Source organism: Saccoglossus kowalevskii, chromosome 13 (assembly GCF_978046115.1).
Source record: "Saccoglossus kowalevskii chromosome 13, keSacKowa6.1, whole genome shotgun sequence".
Lineage (NCBI taxonomy): Eukaryota > Metazoa > Hemichordata > Enteropneusta > Harrimaniidae > Saccoglossus > Saccoglossus kowalevskii.
The window spans coordinates 5,796,760-5,824,216 of NC_140653.1; the positions used below are offsets into that span (position 1 = coordinate 5,796,760).

Sequence of the window (27,457 nt, forward strand, 5' to 3'; positions counted from 1 at the left end):
TATCCCTGGTACATGACAACACACATAGTTACATATATATCTGGCACATGACAACACATCCCTGGTACATGACAACACGAATAGTTACATATATCCCTGGCACATGACAACACACATAGTTACATATATCCCTGGTACATGACAACACACATAGTTACATATATCCCCCGGCACATGACAACACATCCCTGGTACATGACAACACACATAGTTACATATATCCCTGGTACATGACAACACACATAGTTACATATATCCCTGGTACATGACAACACACATAGTTACATATATTCCTGGAGCATGACAACACACATAGTTACATATATCCCTGGTACATGACAACACACATAGTTACATATATCCCTGGTACATGACAACACACATAGTTACATACATCCCTGGTACATGACAACACACATAGTTACATATATCCCTGGTACATGACAACACACATAGTTACATATATCCCTGGTACATGACAACACACATAGTTACATATATCCCTGGTACATGACAACACACATAGTTACATAAATCCCTGGTACATGACAACACACATAGTTACATATATCCCTGGTTCATGACAACACACATAGTTACATATATCTCTGGCACATGACAACACATCCCTGGTACATGACAACACACATAGTTACATATATCCCTGGTACATGGCAACACACATAGTTACATATATCCCTGGTACATGACAACACATATAGTTACATATATCCCTGGTACATGACAACACACATAGTTACATATATCCCTGGTACATGACAACACACATAGTTACATATATTCCTGGTACATGACAACACACATAGTTACATATATCCCTGGTACATGACAACACACATAGTTACACACATCCCTGGTACATGACAACACACACAGTTACATATATCCCTGGTACATGACAACACACATAGTTACATATACCCCTGGCACATGACAACACACATAGTTACATATATCCCTGGTACATGACAACACACATAGTTATATATATCCCTGGCACATGACAACATATCCCTGGTACATGACAACACACTTAGTTACATATAAACGTGGTACATGACAACACACATAGTTACATATATCCCTGGTACATGACAACATACATAGTTACACATATCCCTGGTACATGACAACACACATAGTTACATATATCCGTGGTACATGACAACACATATAGTTACATATATCCCTGGTACATGACAACACACATAGTTACATATATCCCTGGTACATGACAAAACACATAGTTACACATATCCCTGGTACATGACAACACACATAGTTACATATATTCCTGGTGCATGACAACACACATAGTTACATATATCCCTGGTTCATGACAACACACATAGTTACATAAATCCCTGGTACATGACAACACACATAGTTACATATATCCCTGGTACATGACAACACACATAGTTACATATATCCCTGGTACATGACAACACATAGTTACATATATTACTGGAGCATGACAACACACATAGTTACATATATCCCTGGTACATGACAACACACATAGTTACATATATCCCTGGTACATGACAACACACATAGTTACATACATCCCTGGTACATGACAACACACATAGTTACATATATCCCTGGTACATGACAACACACGTAGTTACATATATCCCTGGTACATGACAACACACATAGTTACATATATCCCTGGTACATGACAACACACATAGTTACATAAATCCCTGGTACATGACAACACACATAGTTACATATATCCCTGGTTCATGACAACACACATAGTTACATATATCTCTGGCACATGACAACACATCCCTGGTACATGACAACACACATAGTTACATATATCCCTGGTACATGGCAACCCACATAGTTACATATATCCCTGGTACATGACAACACATATAGTTACATATATCCCTGGTACATGACAACACACATAGTTACATATATCCCTGGTACATGACAACACACATAGTTACATATATTCCTGGTACATGACAACACACATAGTTACATATATCCCTGGTACATGACAACACACATAGTTACACACATCCCTGGTACATGACAACACACACAGTTACATATATCCCTGGTACATGACAACACACATAGTTACATATACCCCTGGCACATGACAACACACATAGTTACATATATCCCTGGTACATGACAACACACATAGTTACATATATCCCTGGCACATGACAACATATCCCTGGTACATGACAACACACTTAGTTACATATAAACGTGGTACATGACAACACACATAGTTACATATATCCCTGGTACATGACAACATACATAGTTACACATATCCCTGGTACATGACAACACACATAGTTACATATATCCCTGGTACATGACAACACATATAGTTACATATATCCCTGGTACATGACAACACACATAGTTACATATATCCCTGGTACATGACAAAACACATAGTTACACATATCCCTGGTACATGACAACACACATAGTTACATATATTCCTGGTGCATGACAACACACATAGTTACATATATCCCTGGTTCATGACAACACACATAGTTACATAAATCCCTGGTACATGACAACACACATAGTTACATATATCCCTGGTACATGACAACACACATAGTTACATATATCTCTGGTACATGACAACACACATAGTTACATATATCCCTGGTACATGACAACACACATAGTTACATATATCTCTGGCACATGACAACACATCCCTGGTACATGACAACACACATAGTTACATATATCCCTGGCACATGACAACACACATAGTTACATATATCCCTGGTACATGACAACACACATAGTTACATATATCCCTGGCACATGACAGCACATCCCTGGTACATGACAACACACATAGTTACATATATCCCTGGTACATGACAACACACATAGTTACATATATCCCTGGTACATGACAACACACATAGTTACATATATTCCTGGAGCATGACAACACACATAGTTACATATATCCCTGGTACATGACAACACACATAGTTACATATATCCCTGGTACATGACAACACACATAGTTACATATATCCCTGGTACATGACAACACACATAGTTACATATATCCCTGGTACATGACAACACTCATAGTTACACAAATCCCTGGTACATGACAACACACATAGTTACATATATCCCTGGTACATGACAACACACATAGTTACATAAATCCCTGGTACATGACAACACACATAGTTACATATATCCCTGGTTCATGACAACACACATAGTTACATATATCCCTGGTACATGACAACACACATAGTTACATATATCTCTGGCGCATGACAACACATCCCTGGTGCATGACAACACACATAGTTACATATATCCCTGGCACATGACAACACACATAGTTACATATATCCCTGGTACATGACAACACACATAGTTACATATATCCCTGGCACATGACAACACATCCCTGGTACATGACAACACACATAGTTACATATATCCCTGGTACATGACAACACACATAGTTACATATATCCCTGGTACATGACAACACACATAGTTACATATATCCCTGGTACATGACAACACACATAGTTACATATATTCCTGGAGCATGACAACACACATAGTTACATATATCCCTGGTACATGACAACACACATAGTTACATATATCCCTGGTACATGACAACATACATAGTTACATATATCCCTGCTACATGACAACACACATAGTTACACACATCCCTGGTACATGACAACACACATAGTTACATATATCCCTGGTACATGACAACACACATAGTTACATATATCCCTGGTACGTGACAACACACATAGTTACATATATCCCTGGTACATGACAACACACATAGTTACATAAATCCCTGGTACATGACAACACACATAGTTACATATATCCCTGGTTCATGACAACACACATAGTTACATATATCCCTGGTACATGACAACACACATAGTTACATATATCTCTGGCACATGACAACACATCCCTGGTACATGACAACACACATAGTTACATATATCCCTGGCACATGACAACACACATAGTTACATATATCCCTGGTACATGACAACACACATAGTTACATTTATCCCTGGCACATGACAACACATCCCTGGTACATAACAACACACATAGTTACATATATCCCTGGTACATGACAACACACATAGTTACATATATCCCTGGTACATGACAACACACATAGTTACATATATCCCTGGTACATGACAACACACATAGTTACATATATTCCTGGTGCATGACAACACACATAGTTACATATATCCCTGGTACATGACAACACACATAGTTACATATATCCCTGGTACATGACAACACACATAGTTACACATATCCCTGGTACATGACAACACACATAGTTACATATATCCCTGGTACATGACAACACACATAGTTACATATATCCCTGGTACATGACAACACACATAGTTACATAAATCCCTGGTACATGACAACACACATAGTTACATATATCCCTGGTTCATGACAACACACATAGTTACATATATCCCTGGTACATGACAACACACATAGTTACATATATCCCTGGTACATGACAACACACATAAAACTAGACATCCCTGGTACATGGCAACGTACACAGATTAATGACATCGCGTATGAGTGGTGATATCACAGAGGATTTCTCTCTGAGGCCGCCACGAGTAAGTTACTCGCGTGATAGTAGCAAATAATCCATGAAATCCAGACCCAATAACAAGTCAAATAGCTCAAGTTCACGCGTAAGGAGCAGCTATAATTAGTTAGATAGAAGCAGTATATGGGATTATACATTTAGTAAGTAAACGTTTTACTCCACTCACGTTTGCATGAATTGTACACAAAACACAGAACTTACCTGTCGATATATCGATTACGAATTCTGTCAGAATGAAGAAATTGGGAGAGAGACCCCCACAATTGTCCGATGTTCGAATAATTCATCCAGACTTTCTTCGATATTTATATGAAATGTGAGTACAAAGCTTCCTCAAATTCGACACAAATAAATGATTATGTTTGTATTATTGTCTCTAACCGATCTGATTTAGACCACATCTCATTGGTATTTCATTCATTTGCTATTGTCCGTATTTTTTGTTTAGTTGCACACGTATATTATGTATATTTTTTCAAGGTACTTAGAAAAAGACGTTCCGATGCCAACCAAAGCGCTGACGACAATTGTCTTGTCCCTACACGAATGTGACTACATACGAATACACGGTCCGGTGGTAAATGCAGAAAGCGTACAATACTATACAGAAGTGAACTCCCGCGTCGGGCAGTTGCTGAAAAGCGATCTAATGGAGGAAAAACTTTTAGAATATATGGAAAGAGAAAAATTGCTCGTACGGTTGTGGTAGAACTCAATTCATTTCATAATCGCTGGCTTCGCGTTCTTGGCCTACGCTCTGAACCAGATATTTCGACTTATACAGCTGGTAACACACATATATATATATAGACATTCAGAGACGTTGGAAATGTACATACAAGTATTTTTGTCTATACTTGTGATGGAGTTGTAACATGTGTTAGATGTAAGAGATAGAGCATATATTGATAACAGTTTGTCACAATGTGTGTATAAATGAATACCTTATTGCCTCATATATACTGTTGTAATTATATGTATTTGTATTTAATATGTTGTATTTTATTGTCAATTCAGTAAAGCATAAAATACGTTGAAGTCACTACACAGTGTGACCGTTATCAAATCACGGTAACTCAAGATTGTAACTCAAGTTTGAGAGTCATCAACGTCAAATAATGGGCAGTGTGTAAGCATGATCTTTGATCGCGATTGGATAAAAGATGGCCGACTGGCAGCCATCTTGTTATTTGATAATAAAGTATTGTGAATGTGTTTTGTCATTATTTTTATTCATCTGTAGTACATATATTATTCATGTTAGGGTACATGTTCATGAGAATTTGTTTTACAATCGAATAAAATACAGACGACTATTGGCCATCTTGCTTTTCGGCCATACTATTATATCTCCAAGACTTTCATTTCATTTCATATTTAGCACATGCATCATGTATGTTGGAATACATGTATATGTCTATTCATAATCACATCAATGCTGGTCAACTGGCAACCATCATAATTTTGTTGGTTTTTATTGAAAGTTGGTACACACATTATACGTGTTGAGATACATAACATCTACAGGACAATTTGTTTCGCGATCTGATCCTAAAATAACCCAATGGTAGCCATCTTGTTTTTTACTAAAATGTAGCTTCGACATGTTTTTTCATCTAGGATACACGTGAAAATTAGTTTCACAACCAGTTTAAAGATGGCCAACGCAGCCATTTTCATTTTCGGCCATACTAAAGTTATCTCGTTCACCTATGTTTCATTGTCATTGCTATTTATGGCATATGTTATATGGTAGATCATAGTCAATTAATTGTGTGATTCAATTACTGTCTGGCTTGTACATATGCATAATGATTCGTTCATATTTTTTCATTATTATACACGCCTATGTATATTTGTTTCCAATAATTATAATTAATTTTTCATATACAAAAAATCAAAATAATAAAAAGTATCACCATAAAAAATAAGCTTTCTAAACTCTGGATACAAGTTTGAATACAAATATAAGATTTTTTTAAAATAAATTGAGCTCCGTGCTCGTAAGCGAAGTCAATCAAATAGATTTTAGTAAACGTGGATAGGCTACCTGGAAGACATCATGGTCCAGATGCACCTAGAATTACGGCCAGCGAGTTTGTCCTTGCACGGATGTGAGTACTAGGAGCATAGCTCTGAAACATGTATATCATTTACATCACCATGATGTATCAAAACTCGTATCATTCGTCAGGCCACGTTGGTGTTTCATCTCAATTTTCGTTTTTAAAAATGTCTCACATTGAATGTTATTGATAACACCTCAGACTACTGTAGTAATCTGAGATAACGCCCGCTACAAGAACTCACCGCCATCCCACAATGCACTACCAGCGTAATGCACTACCTACCATTATGATCTGGGCGCATATTAGTGTTCGAGTAGAGTGATACAACAGTCGCAACAACTGGGACACTAGCAAAATCGACGGTATTTGGTGTGAATGAAATCTAAATAAAGAACTTTGTATGAAGCCCCATGTAACGTTCGAACAATCTGTATTCAGATTTTATTCATGACACGGAATTGAAAGAATATTCTAAGCTCGGAATTAATTAAATAGATATGTTCAATATCACAATGAACATTGGTGTCGTTCGTCGTTGGTGTTTGATAGTTATTTTTTTTATTTTAAACCGACTTTTTTGAGACCGTTCCTCGATAACTGTCCTTCCACGGCGCGCCGAATGTTGCAAACTCGTTTATATTTTATATTAGTATTTAACAAAAAACAAAAGAAAACCTTTTTCCCAACAGAACATGTAAGAATGTGGTAATATTTGTGCCTTGAATATATTTCTGTATTCTGTCGAAATTGTAGTAATTTATTATTTTATTTGTTATGTATTCATTCAAATATTTATTGCAGGATATAAAATGGAAAATTTCGTACATCCCATATTAAAAACAACAACAATATATATAAACATATATATATATATAAACAAACAAACTAAGAGAAAAAACAAATATATAACAATATTTGACTTATAAATTCATTGTTCGAGCGTGCATGTAGCTGTGGCGAACAGAACATAAATGCGTGTTAGAAGATGAAAACACTGCAACGATCCTATTATCACTTTTAGTTAGACGCGTATAGAGTGAAAAAAAAACACGTTTCGTCTAAGAGCATGAGCGTCAAATATAGGAATGCTGGTGGACACAAATGAGATGACTAATGAGATCAACAGCTTTACATCGTTCTTTAGTCAAGATGTTCAAACAAATTCGCTACGAATTTCAGATAACTGGCTGCAATCTGTTTGGACTGCAAGCCGCTTTTAAATCTTTCTATCATGGCTGATCAGGTAGCAAGATTCACGATCCCTATTCTCTAGAAATTGTCTAAACACATGGGCCGTTTTTTTTACGGATAACAGGATTAAAAATGTTCATTCTCTGTAAAGATTACATTGTGACCTCATTTTTTTATATTAATTTTCGCGACATCCCGATTGCATGAATCATAATAATGAAAGTACGTCGAACATGACAAATAATCGACGAAGTACTATCCGAAACAGAAAACAAACATTCTAACGTATGTGGCGTACTTCACTTGTAAACGTTATTGCAAATTTTAAAAAATGTAAGGCGCAGCGATGCTGAGAAACCATCTCACCAATAAAGCATACTTGTATCCTCGGGGGGGGGGGGAGCTACATCACAAGACGTTCCACGTTGCTACGACGCGCACCACTGTACATGCATTTCTATGGGCTTCGTGCGCGCTGCTGTGGAACGCTGGTCGAGCCGGTGAAAATTCGAGAAAACAACACAAACTCAACTTTGAAGTAATCCCAAACAACCAAATTTATATATGTTACACACGTAGGGCTAATCTTGTTACACTGTTCAGATGAGTCTCAACAATCATCCCAAAGTACCGTTTTCTGCGAGTTTTGGGCCTTTGTTTTCACCGCCGCGGGTTGCCAGGCGGTGAAAATGCCCGGATGTCCGCCCCGAGGATTAGATTCATGGACAGCGCCGCCTGTTTAGAATTTAGACGAGCGCTCTCTTCGGTGTGGCCAAACATATACAACATGGCGGCTGCACATGACTGTCGTCTGCTGAGTAAAGTTCAAGATAAATAGCCCAAGACATACTTACGATACGCTTGGGTGACTATTCGTATGTAGTGATGGACAGTTTTCTCAACAGGTAGGAAGTTGGGAGTAGTGATTTGTTGTTTGTACGAAATCACTAGATTACCGAGTTCATTTATATTCTGTACACCATTAGGGACTCGACAACTTTATTATTTGTAATCACGGCTGTCTTGAATTGGAAAATGGGCGTTCTATAATTTCTGTTGTTATATTCCGTCACCTGGTTACGGCGTGTTACATGCAACTAAAGAATCGACAAATCCGAATATGCACGCAAATTCATAACAACAGTTCGGTTGGCGCCAACACATATCACCAATTCAAGACAGCCGTGATACATTTAAATCCTGGTCACTGATGGCGATGGCACGCAGATGTGCAGTATAAGTAACCGTGATTTAACTAGTATATTACTTACAGTGTCGGGGTTAACACTTACAGCAGTCACGGTATCACACATTTGTTGCTCACGAGAGTTGAATATTAGTCATTAGTCATCGTTCGGAGGAAGTCCCAGCTGCACTTCTATAGCTCACTTGGTTTCGCTGTCGGTTATTTTGTTCATCGTGGTGTTAACGCGAAACCATGGAGCTACAGTTCCATCCTATGCGAGTTACCCTATTTTACCGAACTGAAATCAGGTCGGGCCGTAACAGCCATTTTTTTTTCATTATTTTTGCCTCAAGTTTCTACTTTTCTACTGTCGATGGGTCCCGAAACTATTTCATCAATTATTTTGAGGGCGATGGTCCGAAATTGGTCGTTTTCACGACGAAAACCGCGTGAAATGGGAAAACTGTGACGCCTTGTGACGTCACGATAACTTATTCAAGATGGCGGCAAACGCGGGGATTTCGCTGTAGTTTTCCCGCAGTTTTCGGCGTGAAATCGACCAATTTCGGACCATCGCCTTCAAAATAATTGATGAAACTGTTTCGGGACCAATCAACAGTAGAAAAGTAGAAACTTGAGGCGAAAATAATTAAAAAAAAACGGCTGTTACGGCTGGTAACTCGCATAGGATGGAACTGTAGCTCCATGGTTTCGTGTTAACACCACGACGAACGAAATAACCGACAGCGAAACCAAGTGAGCTACAGAACTGCAGCTAAGGAAGTCCGAAAACAAGGACTATTAATTTTGGCTCCGTGCATCTGTGCATCCGTGTGTCCGTCCAGAGCCATTTCTCACACACCCTTTGACCGATCTCGTTCAAACTTGGTATACAGACAATGTATGATGACCTACATATGCATGTCATTTTTCGTTATGATTTGATTTGATTAAATATGGCTGACTGGCAGCCATTTTGTCCCTCAAATTTGCTAAATTCTGATATTTAAACGTGTTCGTAACTATTTCTCGGAGCTGAACAGATCGATTTCAATCAAACTTTGTATGGTGATCATGCATATTGGGTTATAGATGCACGTCAATTTTTTTTCGGAGATTCAATCCAAGATGGCCGACTGGCGGCCATTTTGTTTTCATGCCGATTCCTCTGAAAGATATGGCTTGATTCACTTGAAAGTTTGTACATAGGTAGTGTACTGCAAGGTAACACAACAACATGTTTTGTCTTGAGATTTGATCAAATTGGTTGAAATGGTGGCCATTTTGTCAAAAAAAACGTAAAATATCATTCTGTAACATGTCCGTAACTGTTTCTTGGAGCTGAACAGGACAATATGGCCTGATTCAGTTCAAAGTTGAATAGGGCATTTTCAATCAAACTTTGTATGATGACCTTACGTATTAGGTTACGGTGCAAGACATGTTTCTTTTGGAGATACTTTTGAAGATACAATACCCGACTGGCTGCGTTTGTCTTTCATGCTATTTCCTCTGTAAGATATAGTCCAATTCAGTTCAAAGTTTCCACGTAGGTACTAGACAGTAACACAATCTATAATCTGTGTTAGTGTTAAAAAAACATTGATCTTTCATTTCTACATGTACTGAACATTTAAATCGACTACAGCTAATACTTAACAGGGACTATGCATTATCAATGCTTGTTTTACACATGAATTGAGCAGATTTTAAGATGGTGCCAGGCACGACTCATGTGTCATGACTGCTAAAACTATGTTCAGTTTATTGCCAGAATATGATTGCCATACCATTGAAAAATATTTCAGAAGATTATGTTATCAAGAATGAGCTGTCTCGCTATTATAAAATGCATAATTTGCGAAACTACAAACAAAATAAAGCCACCCAACAATGCACTATTTTCAAACTCTTAGGATGCACTCATTTCTTCCGTACTTTCTCTTATGCTAATACATGTTATCGCTTGTTTAGCAACTGGCCTTTGACAACTCTTGCTGCGCTTGCTATAATTGATCAAACAAGTCAATGAAATTTAACGAGGCTGACCTCTTAGCTAACTAAAATAGTTACTGCTATTTTGTTGAAATGAACTCTGCTTTCCATACATGTATGCAAGCTTAATATGTGCTCACCATTCTATTTTGTTGAAATGAACTCTGCTTTCCATACATGTATGCAAGCTTAATATGTGCTCACCATTCTATTTTGTTGCATTGTTTGTATATGACACGTAGAACCTTGGAAATTTTACATTGACTATATTTGTCTTTTCTGTAAAATGCCACTATAGAAAATATTGGTGCACCCAAAATTTCACACCTGAATAAAATCAGCTTTAGAACTCCCTGGGTGGTGTTGACTTCAACATTTCACTCAAGAAACATTTATTTCATTTAAAAATCTGCCCTTGAAAATTATAAGTTTTTCATTTACAAACATTTCAAGAGTCCCCACTGACATGTCTAATCATAGGAAATGTCAATCACAAATTATCGTAAGATATCAATGACCCCTTTTATATTTTACTTGCTAGTAAATGCCCTCCACAGAAGTAGCTTTCAGTTTTTCCATCAATCACGATATAGTACTCAATATTTGTCCATTCTCTGTAAAATTATGACACTAATAATTGCATTATGAGTATAGTCTGTTCCAACAATAATATTTCAGTCCCTGTTGTATCCGTGTGTGTGTAAATTTGACACCATTTCTCAAACTTGTCTATTTTGCTCAATGTTGGTACAGAGACAGGACGTATAATATTGAATATATGTTTTAAAAGCAATTTGATACAATATAGGTGACTGACAGCATTTTTGTTTTAATTGTTGTATATTAAATGATTAATTGCATAATAAACTAAATTTTGCATGTTTGTTGTTTATATTCAAGTAGCTCTCCAATTGGATTAAAACTAAAAACAGTCTAAAATTTCTATGTAAAATATATCATGGAATAATATATTGAATATTGAATAATATAAGATATATATGTTGCAAAATTTGACATCCCTCGATGTATGTTTCACGATTTATAAATATTATATTCTGCTCACCAATGTTTTGCCAAGTATACCACTCTTATGATTCAAACAGATTGTACTGGCTAGTTTGTTTTCAACAATACAATAACTTTTTACTTATAAAATAAGTGTTTTAAAAGAATGCTTATGGATTGTTAAATTTCCTCAGTCAGTATTGCTTCAAATTTGTTTCAGACACGCATTGTCCAATTTGTTTCAAATTTGCTGGTCGAACATGCTGTATGTTCCTTTTTTCAATTAAAAATAGCTTTTTGTTTTGATCATATTGTTCCCTTTTTGATCAAATGGCTGAATACAAAATGACGATTAATCATAATAACAGTGCTTTACCAAACTTTTTTTTGACCATACTGATTGAATTGATTGATTGATAAATGTTTCTCAGATTTTATATGATGGTTGAGCATGCAGGTTACTGATGCATGTCATGGTGGACTGGTGGCCATCCAAAGACCTGTTTACTTTACAGATGAAACCATGTTATTTATCTAATTTTCATAAATTAAACAATTTTAAAATATAATGATATCTCAATTCCCACAGATTTAAATTGAACTTGGTATGTGTATCTATTGGTACATACTTCTTCAAAAATAAACCACACAATGCAAACCAACTGTACAATAAGTTTTTTTTATTATAAACTTCAATACTGTAGGTCAGATTGCTTTCACATTGTTCATCTCAAAGATCAGATGAGCTTTATTAGCCAATAGGTGTTTTTAAAGGCTAATCTTGAATTTATAGTTGATTGATATAAATATTCTCTTTTTGTACTTCATAATGCCTTCAATACCCTCAACACACAGTAGTTTGATTTTGTTTTAGTGACTTAATTTCATCGCTTTTTTGGCAATTATCATCCCAAAAGTGTAGGCCCAGTGGTAGAAAATAAGCATAGGTGGGGATACCAGAACCATGTGTTTGTGTTGCTTGAATATATTATTTATATTAATTAATCATTTAAGCATTGTGTGTGATTCAGCTGATTTGTGTTTGCATTACCGGGTACAGTCCTCCAAAACCTCTAAGAACAGTGTCCTTATCAGGAACAAAAGCTGTAGTGACTCCTTTGGCTGTACACCATGCATCAGAACCATTTCCACATACTTCAACTACTTGTCAACTCTCACAATTTCATGTTCCGAGTATGATTTCTGCACAACATGATGAAGCACCAGAAGCTGCAGTACCTGTTGCAGGTATGTATAAATAACTTAATAAAAGCATAGGAGTGATTTCTACACAATGTGCAAAGTTTTTAGCTTTTCTGGGTGAAATTTTGTCCTATCCATTGCCTTAAATGAAAAAGTACATATATAAATTCTATATTCAAATTGCAAACCATTCCTAATGGAAGCTAACTATTACTGTGCTTCATTTTGTACTTTTAATCGTGTTGATTAGAAAAACATGTGGTAATAACTTATGAGCCGAATATCTCACAAATACATGTACCAAAAGTTGCTGACACATCTTTGCGTCTGTACATCCTAGCTTTTAGTATATATTTGCACTTATACTAGTTATGTCACAGACTTGCATTGTTTCTTATGTGGCCCGGGTGACGAAATATGAAAAATGCAATTTATTCATCATAAATATATACTTTTTACATAAATTTGTTTGTCTGTGAGCTTCCTTTATTCATGTGTAATATCAGAGATATTATTTTCAAAAAAGTGTAGGTACACCATTGTGCAAAAGAAATATGTTATTGTGCATGTTATGTAAATATGTTATTGTGCATGTTATGTTTAAGTAGAATACTGTAAACTGCCTAATTTTAGCTGCTAAGAATTTTTGCGATTGGATGATTTTATGGCATTCATGAGATAGAAGCCGCGGTTTCTAATACTGATTTTACAGTACCAGAAAATTTTATTACAGGTGTTTCTAGTTTGGCCTATGAGGGCGCTATTGTTGACCAATGTATAAAAAATGTGCTGAGCCTTCCAGAAGAGGTTGGGGAGGTTGCCTTGAAACACAAGTGTTTGACAGCTGAGATAAATAAACAACAATCACTTCTGAATAAAGCAAAGGTAAAAAATACTATTATATCTAATTGCAGTCACTGTATATCTGTAAATACATTTTATGTTTTCAAGTTGAAAATTTATTGTATATAAAAGTGAAACAATAAATTTCATTGTAAGAAAAAAAAACAGTGAATTTATTAATAAGAAAAAAATTGCTAACCGTATATAATTAAATTAACTTTTTCTTTACTTTCTCCATATTTTTTATTTCTATGCTGTCCTATCATATGCAGGAAGTATTATTAGCATGTAAGTATATCCATTTTTTTTCTCACTATGATAATACACACATACACATGGCAAGAAATAACTTGAATTACAAAGCAATTTACAATACAGTGATGGTCATGCCTACTGAGGATAACTCATGAAAGTTGCATATAGCAACTTATTTCCAGTGGGGTTCTCAAAAGCCACATACTCTAAATTCGCTAATTTAGGCTTCATTTTTCAACATTTCAATATTTTGTAGTCACTGACTGTTGTCACTAATCAACAGTACAATGTTTATTGTGACAATACTGTGAGTGAGTATATACGTGAAAAGTGTTAAATTGTTCTTCAGTGCTCAGTTTTATCTTTCGAAAATTACTAATTTTGAAATAAGCCATGCCGTTTTTCATGACATCTATTGCATTTTTTTTTTGTATGTTATTATAATTTTTACTGAGTAATAATCAACAATTGCAACACCTTGAATCAAGTAAGTTATTCCCTTGTGAAACACTTCATGACTGATTATGCTACCGTGATTCAAGCAATGGATTTGTGCTTGCTTTATTAAAAATTTAAACCAATGCATACCGGTAATACATTAGAATCACTGAGTATTTTTTGTTATCATTTGGAAATACCAACATTTTTTTGACTAATTTTTCAACAAAATTAGAGAATTTATGGTACTTTAAAACAGCTAACAAATATATTATTCATACACATATGCTGTAACACATTACAAATTACATTACACAATAATGTAAAATTAATTAAAAAATGAAATATTTGCAGTTCATGACGTCTATTTTAGAACAAATTTAGAGAATTTATGGTACTTTAAAACAGCCAGCAAATATATTATACATACACATGCTGTTACACGTTACACAATAAGGTACAATTAATTAAAAAATTAAATATTTCTATTTATGGATTATTTAAAATTGTTCATAATATCATATATTAATTTTATCTTTTTTATAATTTTTTATTATAGCTTTTGTAAAATGGGATTTGTCAAATACATTTTTTAAATGTGTAGATAGTTTGTTCCATTTAGATATGGCATTACATAAGAATGGCCTGCATTCTTCCTAATTTTTGATATACAAAAAATAGTAGCACTACCCCTTGTGTTATATGCATGAATATTGAATTTATTGAAAACCATTTGAAATGTTTTTGACTCCTGTGTAGTTCACACACAATAGGGGTCGTTGCGGTTACTACATTGTCTGAGTGTATGTGCCTGTTCTCCTGATATCTCAAGAACCAATTATCAAATTTCAATAAAACCTGGTACATATATGCTCTGGGATAATGCTCAGACATGATTGTTTTTTGGTGACATTTATTCATATTAAGTAACTAATTTGCATATTAATTAGCCAATTTTAAGCCTTCTAGTTTTTTTATCAAAAACTCACAGATTTCAGTGAAACTTAATGCATAAATGGTCTGGAATAATGTGCAAACCTGATTAGTTCGTGGGATACTGACAAGTAGGCGTGAGTGGTGCCCTCGTCGGCTGAACGGCATCAGACCAATTTGTAAAGTTCACGCCCTCTTGCAATGAGTTTCAATGGATATTCATTTTGGTGGTTATGGTAACACCGTCAATCAAAGCTGCAATTTGATTGGTACTGACAAAAGCACTGGGGAAGTAAAATACTACAACGTTCTTTCAGGCGTGTGTTGGGTTTGGAGCACCTCAGAGGGCACAACTTACGCGACCTTGTCAGGCTAGTATAATGGTTGCAATATTTATAAGTGTTCAGATGACCTCGTTAATATGCAATTATTAAGTGCAATCTCAAACACTAGACATACAACTGGTGCTATAATGGAGGCATTAGACAAAAGATATAAATAACATATCAGATTACCATATATGATTGTGTGAACTAATTACTATGCATAACTGTAATGTATTAAGCACTACCAGTGCTAGAATGTATAGTATGAGATATGACTAATAAATGGTGCATATGCCACACACCAGCCCTAACGTGCACATGCACATACTTATAACTCACAATAAATTCATCAACTAGTAGGACAATGTAAGTCATTTATTTAAAATAAAATATAGAAAAGTATAAGTCTGATAGGTTGATTGTAGTATAATTTCAAAATAAATTTAAAAATATGGTATTTGAATGAGAAATAAGTCTTGATTGTTAAGACAAAATTAGACTTGACAACTAAATGCACAATTAATACTTTGATGCTAAATTTTTAAATATAGAGCCCAATGTACATACTTTGTCACCATTGGCTACAGGTCTTGTAAACAATCATGATGGTTTATTTTGTGAAAGGTGACTTTAAAATTGAAAAGGGTTAATAAGAATCTATACGAGAGACCTGAGGTTGAGACAACTCAGCTGTCTCATCTATAATTCATTTACAGAATTTAGAATTTGATTTCATTATCTGAAATTCTGAAGGGATTTAAGGATCATCCTAAATATCAGAGAAATGTGGATAGCAGTTTTCAATTATTACAAATTATATAATATATGGTTATCAGGAGAATACTGCAAAGTATTCACAAAGGCATGACTGTAATCGTATTGACAGACGTGTAGCAAATGTGTCAGTGATATAGTTTACCCTACATAAGGGAAATCTGTATTCGAATAAGTGCTGATATGTTTTTAGTACTCTTTCGGACACAGTCCGAAAACGGGGACTTTGACTTTTGTGTGTCCATGCATCTGTGCTTCCATGTGTCCGTGCGTGTGTGCGTGCATATTAGACATGCCTGGACCAATCACAATCAAACTTCACACATACACCATACATAATATTATACATATGCTCATCAATTTGTTTCATGTTCTGATTCAAGATTGGTGGCCATTTTTGTGCTAAAAAATCATCAAAAATTAAGCATTTCTGGCATTCCAGAACTGGATATTGGTGTTTATGAATGGATTTTGTTCAAACTTGTTACATATGTTGGACATTATGGGACCTTGATGCACATCATTTTATTTTTCAGATCCAAATTAAAATGGCCGACTGGCAGTTATTTTGTTTTAATAAATGCAGTTCTAGTGCCATATCTCTGCCATGCTTTGACTGATTATGATCAAATATTATATATTCATTATACATCATGATTTAAATATATTGGTTTGACTATCTTATTCAAAATGGCCAAATGGAAGCCATTTTAGTGCTAAAAATCATCAAAAATCAAGCATTTCTGGCATTCCAGAACTTGATCTTGGCATTTATGGATGGATTTTTTTCAAACTTGGTATATACATTAGAGATGGGTTCCTGATACACGTCATTTTATTTTTCAGATCGGATTGAAAATGGCTGACTGATGGCTATTTTGTTTAAATGAATGCTCTTGCTGAGCAATATTTCTCAATATGGACAAGTACATGTTTGACGATCAGATACAAGATGTCAATCATTTTAATGATAAAAAATCATCATAATCAAGCATCATCTTCAGAAGTCATGACATGTTTATGTTCCAACTATATTACTATAAACAAAACTATACATCTTAGATTTGATAACTAACGGGGACTGTGCCATGCATGACTTGTTGAAATGAGTGCTGATATGGCTTTTTACAAAATGGCAACTTCTATTGTTTTGTTGCTAGATATATAATAATCACTTGTATTTTTGCTTCTGTAAACTAGCATGCAGTAGATAGTGAACAAAGTTAAGTTTCTCAGAATCATATTGTGCACTATGCAAATAGTTTTTAGTCCCCGTTCGGATGTAGACCGAAAACGGGGACTTATGTTTTGCCCTGTGTGCGTCCGTGCGTCCATGCATCTGTGCGTCCGTGATCACCTGTATTTCGAACATGCATGGACCGATTAAGTTCAAACTTCACTCATACATCACACATTATATGGGACATATGCACATGCATTTTTTTCATGATCCAATTAACGATAGCCGAATAGCGGCCATTTTAAGGCCAAAAATGCATCAAAATCGCACATTTTCACCATTCCGGACCCGGATCTCAGTTATGCATGGACGGATTTTGTTCAAATTTAGTACATACATTAAACATAATAGGACCTTGATGCATGTCATTTTTTTTGGGATCGGGTTTGAAATAGCCGACTGGTGGCCATTTTGTTTTAAAGAATTCAGTTCTGGATCCGTATCTGAGACATGTCTGGATTGATCAAGTTCAAACTTCACACACACATGGTACATCATGTCACAAATAGATATGTGCATTTGTTTCATGATCCGCTTAATAATAACTGAATGATGGCCATTTTAAGGCCGAAAATGCATCAAAATCACGTATTTTCACAATTCCGGAACCGGATCTCAGTCATGCATGGGTGGATTTTGTTCAGATTTAGTACAATGTGTTGTACATATGCAGGTGCATTTCGGATCAGACCACTAAAAGTGGTCTGAGATTTCGGTCATGATCTGCTTTGAATGTATATGTCACTCAAATATGAACGGAACGGGGATGTGTCATTGACAATGACTTTCTTGTTACCTTGCTGTGAACATATGTCATTGATATTAATTACCAGTGTGCAGTAATTAAGTAATAAACTTTTTGAACAACCTCTCTAGGTCATGCGATTTTTTTTGTTATGTGCTATTTTTAACATGGTTAGCACATTAATATTACTGAAGCCTTATAGAGATATAGTCTATACATGCCCACCACTAAACTGGTATTTATTAAAATATATAATCCAAGTTTGCATGGCGTAAAATTTTAGAAAAGTGTAAGGAACCTTACCTAACCCTAAGCTTCACAAACCATTATAAATCAAGTTACAATTTATATGACGTTATTTCTACTACTTTGAATTTAAGTCAATTAAAACACAACCATACATGTATATAGTGTTGGAATTTAATTGAGTGTAATTAAACTCCAATTAAAATCGTAACCCTATAGTTGTGTTTTAATCAACCATAACATAAATTGCGAATCGTAAATCGCAAATCGTAAATTGTGGTTCAGTGTGGCCTGCTATAAACTACCGGTAGCTGCCATGCTTACAAAATATGCATTGTGATTAATTTGAGGCCTGAACTGAGGATTTTCTTTCTGAAAGCTACTTATATTACTTATAAGTGTGCTAAATATTACAATTAGAATAATTATTACATGCATAATAGGCTTTAATATCCTTCAAAGCTGAGTAATTCAAGTTTGTTATTATAGAACATATATATGCAAGATTTGGCGGATTTAGTTCAATAACAATAAATTAACTGAGGAATATTACACATACTGTAAAATACATAATAAAGGCCACTTCCTAATCTAAAAGTGAAGGTTCATCTTTTCAATTTAAAACCACAAAGTCGGGATCTTTTATTGAAGCTTTCCATTTTTCAGTTGCACTAGCTTTTATGGATTTTGATTAAATTTGGTACAAAGGCAAGACATAATGAGTTGCAAGTTCACTTTAGTTTTTACAGGATTTGGTAAAAAATTTAACTGAATGCTGGTCATTTTTATAAAAAAAAAATAAAATCACCAAATTTTAACATGTCACTAACAGGCAGATTTCATTGTAGTTTCCGTTTGTACAGAGTCTGTAAACGGGAACTTATTGATTGACCTCTTTGACCATCTGTCCATGCATGTGTGCATCCCCACCTAGTATCTTGGACATAACTGGGTTAATTACATTCACACGTAACATAACATGTCTATTTGGTTCATGATTTGATTCAATATGGCAAAATTGCAACTATTTTTGTGCTTAAAAATCATCAAAATCAAACCTTTCTAGCATTCCAGAAACAAATCTATGTCATGTATGGTTGGATTTGGTTCAAACTTTAGTACATATTATGCATGATACATTTGCTCCATATTTTTTTGTGTGTTCAGATTTAAAATTGCCATATTTAAAGACCCAGGTATACTATAAATACACTGGGGATTATTTCCTTGCTTGTCACGCTGTAGTAAACAGCTCCAGCTAAGCTCCGGTAAAGACATGTTTTCTCAAACTTGATTATGTTGTGCCAAAGTGGATGGATGTGACAATGAATATCACAGCAGTGACTGTGTGTAGTATTTATGACAATAAATAGTGTACGAGCTGAGATTTTGGCGAATATAAGTCAAAAACATGAACCGGGGAAAGGGACGCGCTACTAATCTTGAATAATTAACTACTGTCAATCAAAGTCACGTGATGTTGGACCGCTGAAACAGGATGCGTCATAGGCTATGCAAGTGATTAACAACACTCATTAGCATAGCCACACCTCCAATTCACACTTGCCCGGGGCAAGTGAATTGGGCCTTTAACCCAAACATACATTTGATCCATTTTATGTGTGTATAGTATATTTTCAAGTTGCGCTGGCCAATTTAGTTCAAACTTAGAATACCTGTTGGCAGTTTGTTTACAGAACATGCACTTCTAGGAGAATATAAATGCTAACATTTCATTTGTCAATGGCTTGTTAGTCCCCGTTCGGACGAAGTCCGAAAACGGGGACTTATAATTCGGTCTCCGTCCGCCCATGCGTCCGTGCGTCCATCCAGAGTCATATCTCAGAATCCCTTTGGCCGAATCCGTTCATTTTTTGCATATGTCTAGTACTTTATGTGGGACATATGCACATGCAGTGGTTTAGCGATTGGATTCAAAATGGCCGACTGGCAGCATTTTGTTTTTTGAAAATGTTGTATTTTGGACATGCTTTGTCAGTTGTCAATCAAATTTAGTACATAGATCATACATGTTAGGATACATATCCCTGACTGTTCGCAAGTTCCTTAGTGTGTCCGTCTGTTCGTGTGTCCGTCCGTCTGTGTGTCAGTCTGTCCAGACTCATATTTCAGAATCCCTTGGGCTGAATTCGTTCATTTTTTGCATATGTCTAGTACTTTATGTGGGACATATGCACATGCAGTGGTTTAGCGATTTGATTCAAAATGGCCGACTGGCAGCCATCTTGTTTTTTGAAAATGTTGTATTTTGGACATGCTTTGTCAGTTGTCATTCAAATTTAGTACATAGATCATACATATTAGGATACATGTCCCTGACTGTTCGCAAGTTCCTTAGTGTGTCCGTCCGTCCGTGTGTCCGTCCGTCCGTGTGTCAGTCTGTCCTGAATCATTTTTCAGAATCTCTTGGGCCGAATCCGTTCATTTTTTGCATATGTCTAGTACTTTATGTGGGACATATGCACATGCAGTGGTTTAGCGATTTGATTCAAAATGGCTGACTGGCAGCCATCTTGTTTTTTGAAAATGTTGTATTTTGGACAGGCTTTGTCAGTTGTCATTCAAACTTGGTACATAGATTATAAATGTTAGGATACATGTCCATGACGATTTATTTCGCAATTGGATCAGAGATGGTTAACTGGCAGGCATCTTTTTTTTTTTTTATGCGGTATCTGACGTGCTTTATACATGTTAGGATGCATGTCCATGACAATATGTTTCAAAATCTGGTCAAGGATGGCTGATTGACTTTTTGGCCTTACTACTATATTTCCACAATTTATGTACCATTTTCATTCAAATTTGTTACATACATCATACATATCAGTGTGTTTCATAATCAGATCAAAGATGGCCGAATAACGACTGTTATAATTTTTGGCCATATTACTACTACACGAAACACATGTTTTGATGTAAATAAACAATCTGTTGTATACGTCACTTGGAACTCAAGTTTCAAGGACACGCTCGCGACAACTTCTTCGCTTTAATATGACGAGCACAAAGAGAACTTTAACGGGGACTGTGTCATTTTCAATGACTTTTTTAGTTCACATTAATAGCCAACTATTTTGTTTTGAATATGCTGTTCCAGAGCTCTATCTTTGACATGCCTTGACTTGATTTAGCTTTCAAAAATCACCATAAATGTAAATTGTAATCTGTTAGAGTAATCTGACTATAAAATATGAATTATGTCAGTACATGTACAAAGAATAAATTTAAGTTATTGATGAGAATGATTCATATACTTACATTGAAAATTGCAAGTTTTTGTGAAAAGGCAAAGTCAGTGAATAGCCAGCTTGGAAGTTAGTTTTGCTTTGACTGTTGTACGGTAGGTACTGTACATGATAATGCATATATTTTGGTTTGGTCATTAAATTCAAGATGGATGAATGTCAAAAATTCAACAAATACAAGCATCTTTTTCCCCGGAACCAGATCTCAGTTATGTATAGATGGATTTCATTCAAAATTAGTATATACCGGGTACATATTTTTCCAGATTTTGTTTTTAATTTCAGAGCCATATCTTTGACATGCCTTGACCCATCCATCAAACTTCAATATACATCACACATTATGTCATATATACACATGCATTTGTTTGCTGATCAGATTTAATATGGCCAAATGACAGCCATAATTATAATGTTAAAAATTCACCAGAACCCATCTTGGTTGTGTATAGATGAATTTTGCTCAAACTTTGTACATACTTTGAACATTATGGGACCTTGATGCATGTCTTGTTTTTAAAGCTTTATTATGGCTTAAAATCTTTTGTTCTGTGCATCAGTTGGACAATGATGAACCAAATGAATTCAAACTTCACATAACATATTGATATACACAATTCACAATCTGCCTATTTCAGAAACTTTGGGTCAAAGTATGTCATTTTTGTAAAAATATAGCTATTGCGCAATACATTACATATATATTGATAGACATAACTTCTTTATGAGTCAAAATATTTATTTTTTGGTGAGAAAAATTGGGTGAAAATGATTTTTTTACTTTTTCTCTGTCTTGCATTGCCCAATTTCATTTAAACTTCATATGTGTAGGTACATGTAATACATAATAGATTACAAATGTTGATGGACATAATTACACAATCAATGTCTATTAAAGTGGTCTCTTTGCTTCAAAATATGTGTTTTTTGACCAAACAAATAGAACTGAGGTTTCAGTTAAGTTTGGTACATGATTGTCTTCGGATATTCCAGACCTGATTATAGTTTGATTTTAAATTAATATTTGTTTAGTAATTTTTAAATTTGCGAATAATTAGCCAATTTTTCCAGGTTAATATTTTATGGTGAGCACATTATTTAGCGTAGAATCAACTGTAACAACATTATTGTAATTCTGATATATCATCAGTGTGTACGTGATAGGTACATGTAATACCGTCCATTTTGGCCTCTTTTGACATCCAAAACCTTCAGCTGCACCAGCTGGTGTGTAACATAGAACATAGTAGCCATAAAACATTGACGTACATATCGATCTGTGCATGGACATGTATATACAACGCCATGAGTTGATTATGACAAATATATAAAGTTGAAACATTTTTTGTGAGAGGTGTACATGTATACATTAAATTGTTGTTATCCAGTCTGGAATACTCATATCACTGTTATAAACACTGCATTTCAATGAAGCTTAGTATTATTACAAAGTCCATATAAAATAACTTGCAAAACAATGAGAGAAAATGAAAAAAAGTACAATCATTAAGTTTTTGCTACAAAATCAAAAAATCAAGTTATTCCAGTGCTGCACCAACTGTGACTTACAACAACCTACATGTATGTCACTATTATATATTACAGAGACATTGTCATTAGTAGAGGTATAAACGCGTTCAGTAAATATCGCTACTAACTTCTATTAAAACAAGAGAATGTGTATATTTGATTAACAACACACATTGTACTGACACTGCAATCAAATGAATATCCTCAAAATATTCCTAAAAGCATTGTTATATGAAACCCTCATGGCATTAAGTGTAGCTTCTCGAAATGAACATAATTGACAACAATAAAAACATTAAGTTCTAAATAATAATTGCTTAACAGTGCTACAATTCACAAATTTTCGCTGCAACAGATTGGCACAAACACAAAACAAACGTCTGGTGATCAATGTCAAAATCATCTTTGAGATCAGAAGTAATTTTGTGACCCAAATAGTTAAATAACTCAACATAAATAAACTGATGGTATATGACTCAGTTTATAATGGCTAGGAAAATACATACATCATGATTATTAGTATATAACTCACATGTACTTTATTAAAAGTTTGCGTAGGCCTTTGATAGAGGGGGCAATGAGACACATCTGCATAGCTTAAATTATTAACAATTTTGATACAAACCTGACAAACATATACAAGCTTTTAATAATTCACAACCTAAGTCACCTACATAAAGGTTGAACAGAGCCAGGGACATAATACCACCTTGACCAACTCCATTGGTAACCTCACAGAACCGCGACAGGTTGTTTCCCCATTTACTGTGTAATGTTCGTGTTGAGTAATGAATGGAGGGATTTTCCCATGCACTTTTTTTTTGAATAACATCCAATGGTTTACTCTATCGAAAGCCTTGGAAGCATCTAGGAAACACACAGACATATTACTTCCCATGGTGTTATAATGACAAATAATTTCTTTGAGAACAAGAATACACTAATCAGTTGAGTGTTTCTTCTTCCAAATTGGTTATCTAGAGTGTCAATGTAGGATTCATACATCACAAGCAGTACTCGCTCCAAGACTTTATAAAACGCTAATGTTATTGCTATTGGGCGATAATTGTCTTGGCTGGTGTTGTCACCATTCTTGCTCTTGATTAAAAAAAAATTTCACAAACAAAATTTTAAATAATACAAAATATATTTATTTATAGCTTTTTTTGACATTCATGGAATAATTTTCCTATTTTTATTGAAATATTTGACAATTATATATAGCTCATATTAAAATCATTTTGAAAATCTGTTGATGGGGAATTGTTTTGTTTTAGCTAGAATTTTTTTCACTGACAAAAAGCAAAATGGTTTGAAATTGAGTGATAGACCATCGTCGTCCGTGTCAATGTTTTTTCTTTTTCGACTTCTTCTTGAAAACTATAAGCCTGAATGCTTTGATACTTGGTTTATATGTACCTTGAATAGACCTCTCTTAGATTTGTTCATTTCATGATGATTTCTTCAATTCTCTAATTTTGGTGAATATTTTTGTCATTTTTGGTAAAAAGTGATATTTTTCGACTTCTTGTTAAAAACCACAAGTCCAATTGCTTTGATATTAAATATATAGGTACTACAAGTGGACCTCTCTCAGATTTGTTCATTTTGTAATGATATCTTTAATTCTTTGATTTTGGTGAATATTTTGTTATTTTTGGTAAAAAGTGATATTTTCGACTTCTTGTTAAAAACCGCAAGTCCAATTGCTTTGATATTACATATATAGGTACTACATGTGGACCTTTCTCAGATTTGCTCATTTTGTAATGATATCTGTAATTCTCTATTTTTGGTGAATATTTTTGTCATTTTTGGTGAAAAGTGATATTTTTTAATTCTTGTTGAAAACAGCAAGTCTACATATTGTTCATTTAAAGTCACACTATCTGTTAAAATTAAATGTGTGGAAAAATTAGATTTAAAATGGCTTGAAATGTGCAGACTGTTTGCTTATTTCAAATTATGTGGTCATTTCGCATTCATTAATTTAAATGTTCAGAATATAGCAACCAGGAAGCAGGAAGGAAGACTTAGCCATTAACCACACATATATGTATTCTGATTTACTGCACTTGATAATCACTAATACAACTATCAATACATCTTTCAGGTAAACTACAAAAAGAATGTATTCAGGAGGAAATTGGTAAGGTCAATAGAAAGGTCTGCTTAACTCAAGGGAAAGCTGCATTGAAGTCCAAATCATGTATAGAACTAGAGAATGGTAAACTTTAATTTTATTTCAGTGTATTATAATTCATATTTATCTATTTATCATTAGCTATTAACACACAGACATGATAAACAGGGTGTCTAAATTTGATATGCTATATATACTGTACATCACGACATGTTCATATATGTTTTAATGAAATTGGCACAGCTGTATAGAGTTCAGAGTATTATCCTTATTTAGTCCCTGTTGAACTGACGTTGTGTGTTTCGTCATTTCTCAGAGACGCCTGGACAGATTTTCTTCAAAGCTAGTAAAAAGCAGGTCATAAGGGAAGACATCAATTTTATTTTAATTGGTTGACCTTTGATAGACTGGCGACTATTTTTGTCCCAAAAAACACCAAAAATCGACATTTGAACATGTCATCCACCGTTTCTTGGTCATGCCTTGACCGATTTCATTCAAACTTGGCATTGACATCAGTCATAGTACGTGGGTTACAGATGCACGTCATTGTTTTCATGATTCAATTCAAAATAGCCGACTGGTGGGTATTTTGTGTTTTTGAGTGTTCTGCAAATTTTACAGAATTGATTGTACAGATTGGGTTTAAATTTGGTATAAAGGAAAGATATAATGGGTTGAATGTTGTTTTTAATTATTTTTATGAAAGACGAATAAAATTGCAAAATTTGAACAAGTGACCAATGTTTTTAGGGCACGCCTGATGGCACAACAGTGTGCATGTTGATTATTGATTAAGCATTGTGTTCTATGAATTCTAAATAATCAATCAGTGAAAGTGATGTAAACTTGATGGCACCACAGTGTGCATGTTGATGATTGATCAAGTATCATGTTCTATGAATCCTAAATAACCAATCAGTGAAAGTAATGTGAACTTGATGGCACCAGTGTGCATGTTGATTATTGATCAAGCATTGTGTTAATATGCTAAATGTACTATCCCAATATTTTAACATATTGGAACTATGTTTTTCATTGTTTGACAAAGTCACTAAAAACATGTATCATTGACAATGACGTGTTTAGCTAAATGTCTTTGAATAGCTACATCATACATGCAATATTTTTTCAGCATCTATTACCTGTATCTTAATTTTACTAGATTTTGAACCATTAATATATACACCCTATATATGTGCGTACCAAGAACCAATCAATGGATTTCAATGAAATGTTGTATATGGGTGCTTTGTGTTGATTAGTTTTTTATTGAAGTCAGTGTATTTTGCATATTAATTATAATTCATGATTACATACATGATCCACAGGGATGAGTTAAAATCTGTGCATATATT

At 34.7% G+C, this 27,457-nt stretch overlaps 1 protein-coding gene and 1 long non-coding RNA gene across 2 annotated transcripts in view; both read left to right on the forward strand.

Moving 5' to 3' along the window:
- Positions 1 to 4,938: 4,938 nt before the first annotated feature.
- LOC146734933 (uncharacterized) lies at positions 4,939 to 6,049 on the forward strand. The gene is made up of 2 exons (XR_014931286.1): positions 4,939 to 5,024; positions 5,189 to 6,049. It is a non-coding gene; the product is annotated as an uncharacterized LOC146734933 (long non-coding RNA).
- Positions 6,050 to 8,008: 1,959 nt separating this feature from the next.
- LOC102808633 (coiled-coil domain-containing protein 122-like) overlaps positions 8,009 to 27,457 on the forward strand; it is a 28,832-nt gene continuing 9,383 nt past the window's right edge. Inside the window, exons 1-4 of the mRNA XM_085506833.1 lie at positions 8,009 to 8,020; positions 13,186 to 13,402; positions 14,091 to 14,249; positions 26,061 to 26,183. Of these exons, the coding sequence (XP_085362959.1) occupies positions 8,009 to 8,020; positions 13,186 to 13,402; positions 14,091 to 14,249; positions 26,061 to 26,183 (511 nt within the window). The remainder of the gene's footprint in view (positions 8,021 to 13,185; positions 13,403 to 14,090; positions 14,250 to 26,060; positions 26,184 to 27,457) is intronic.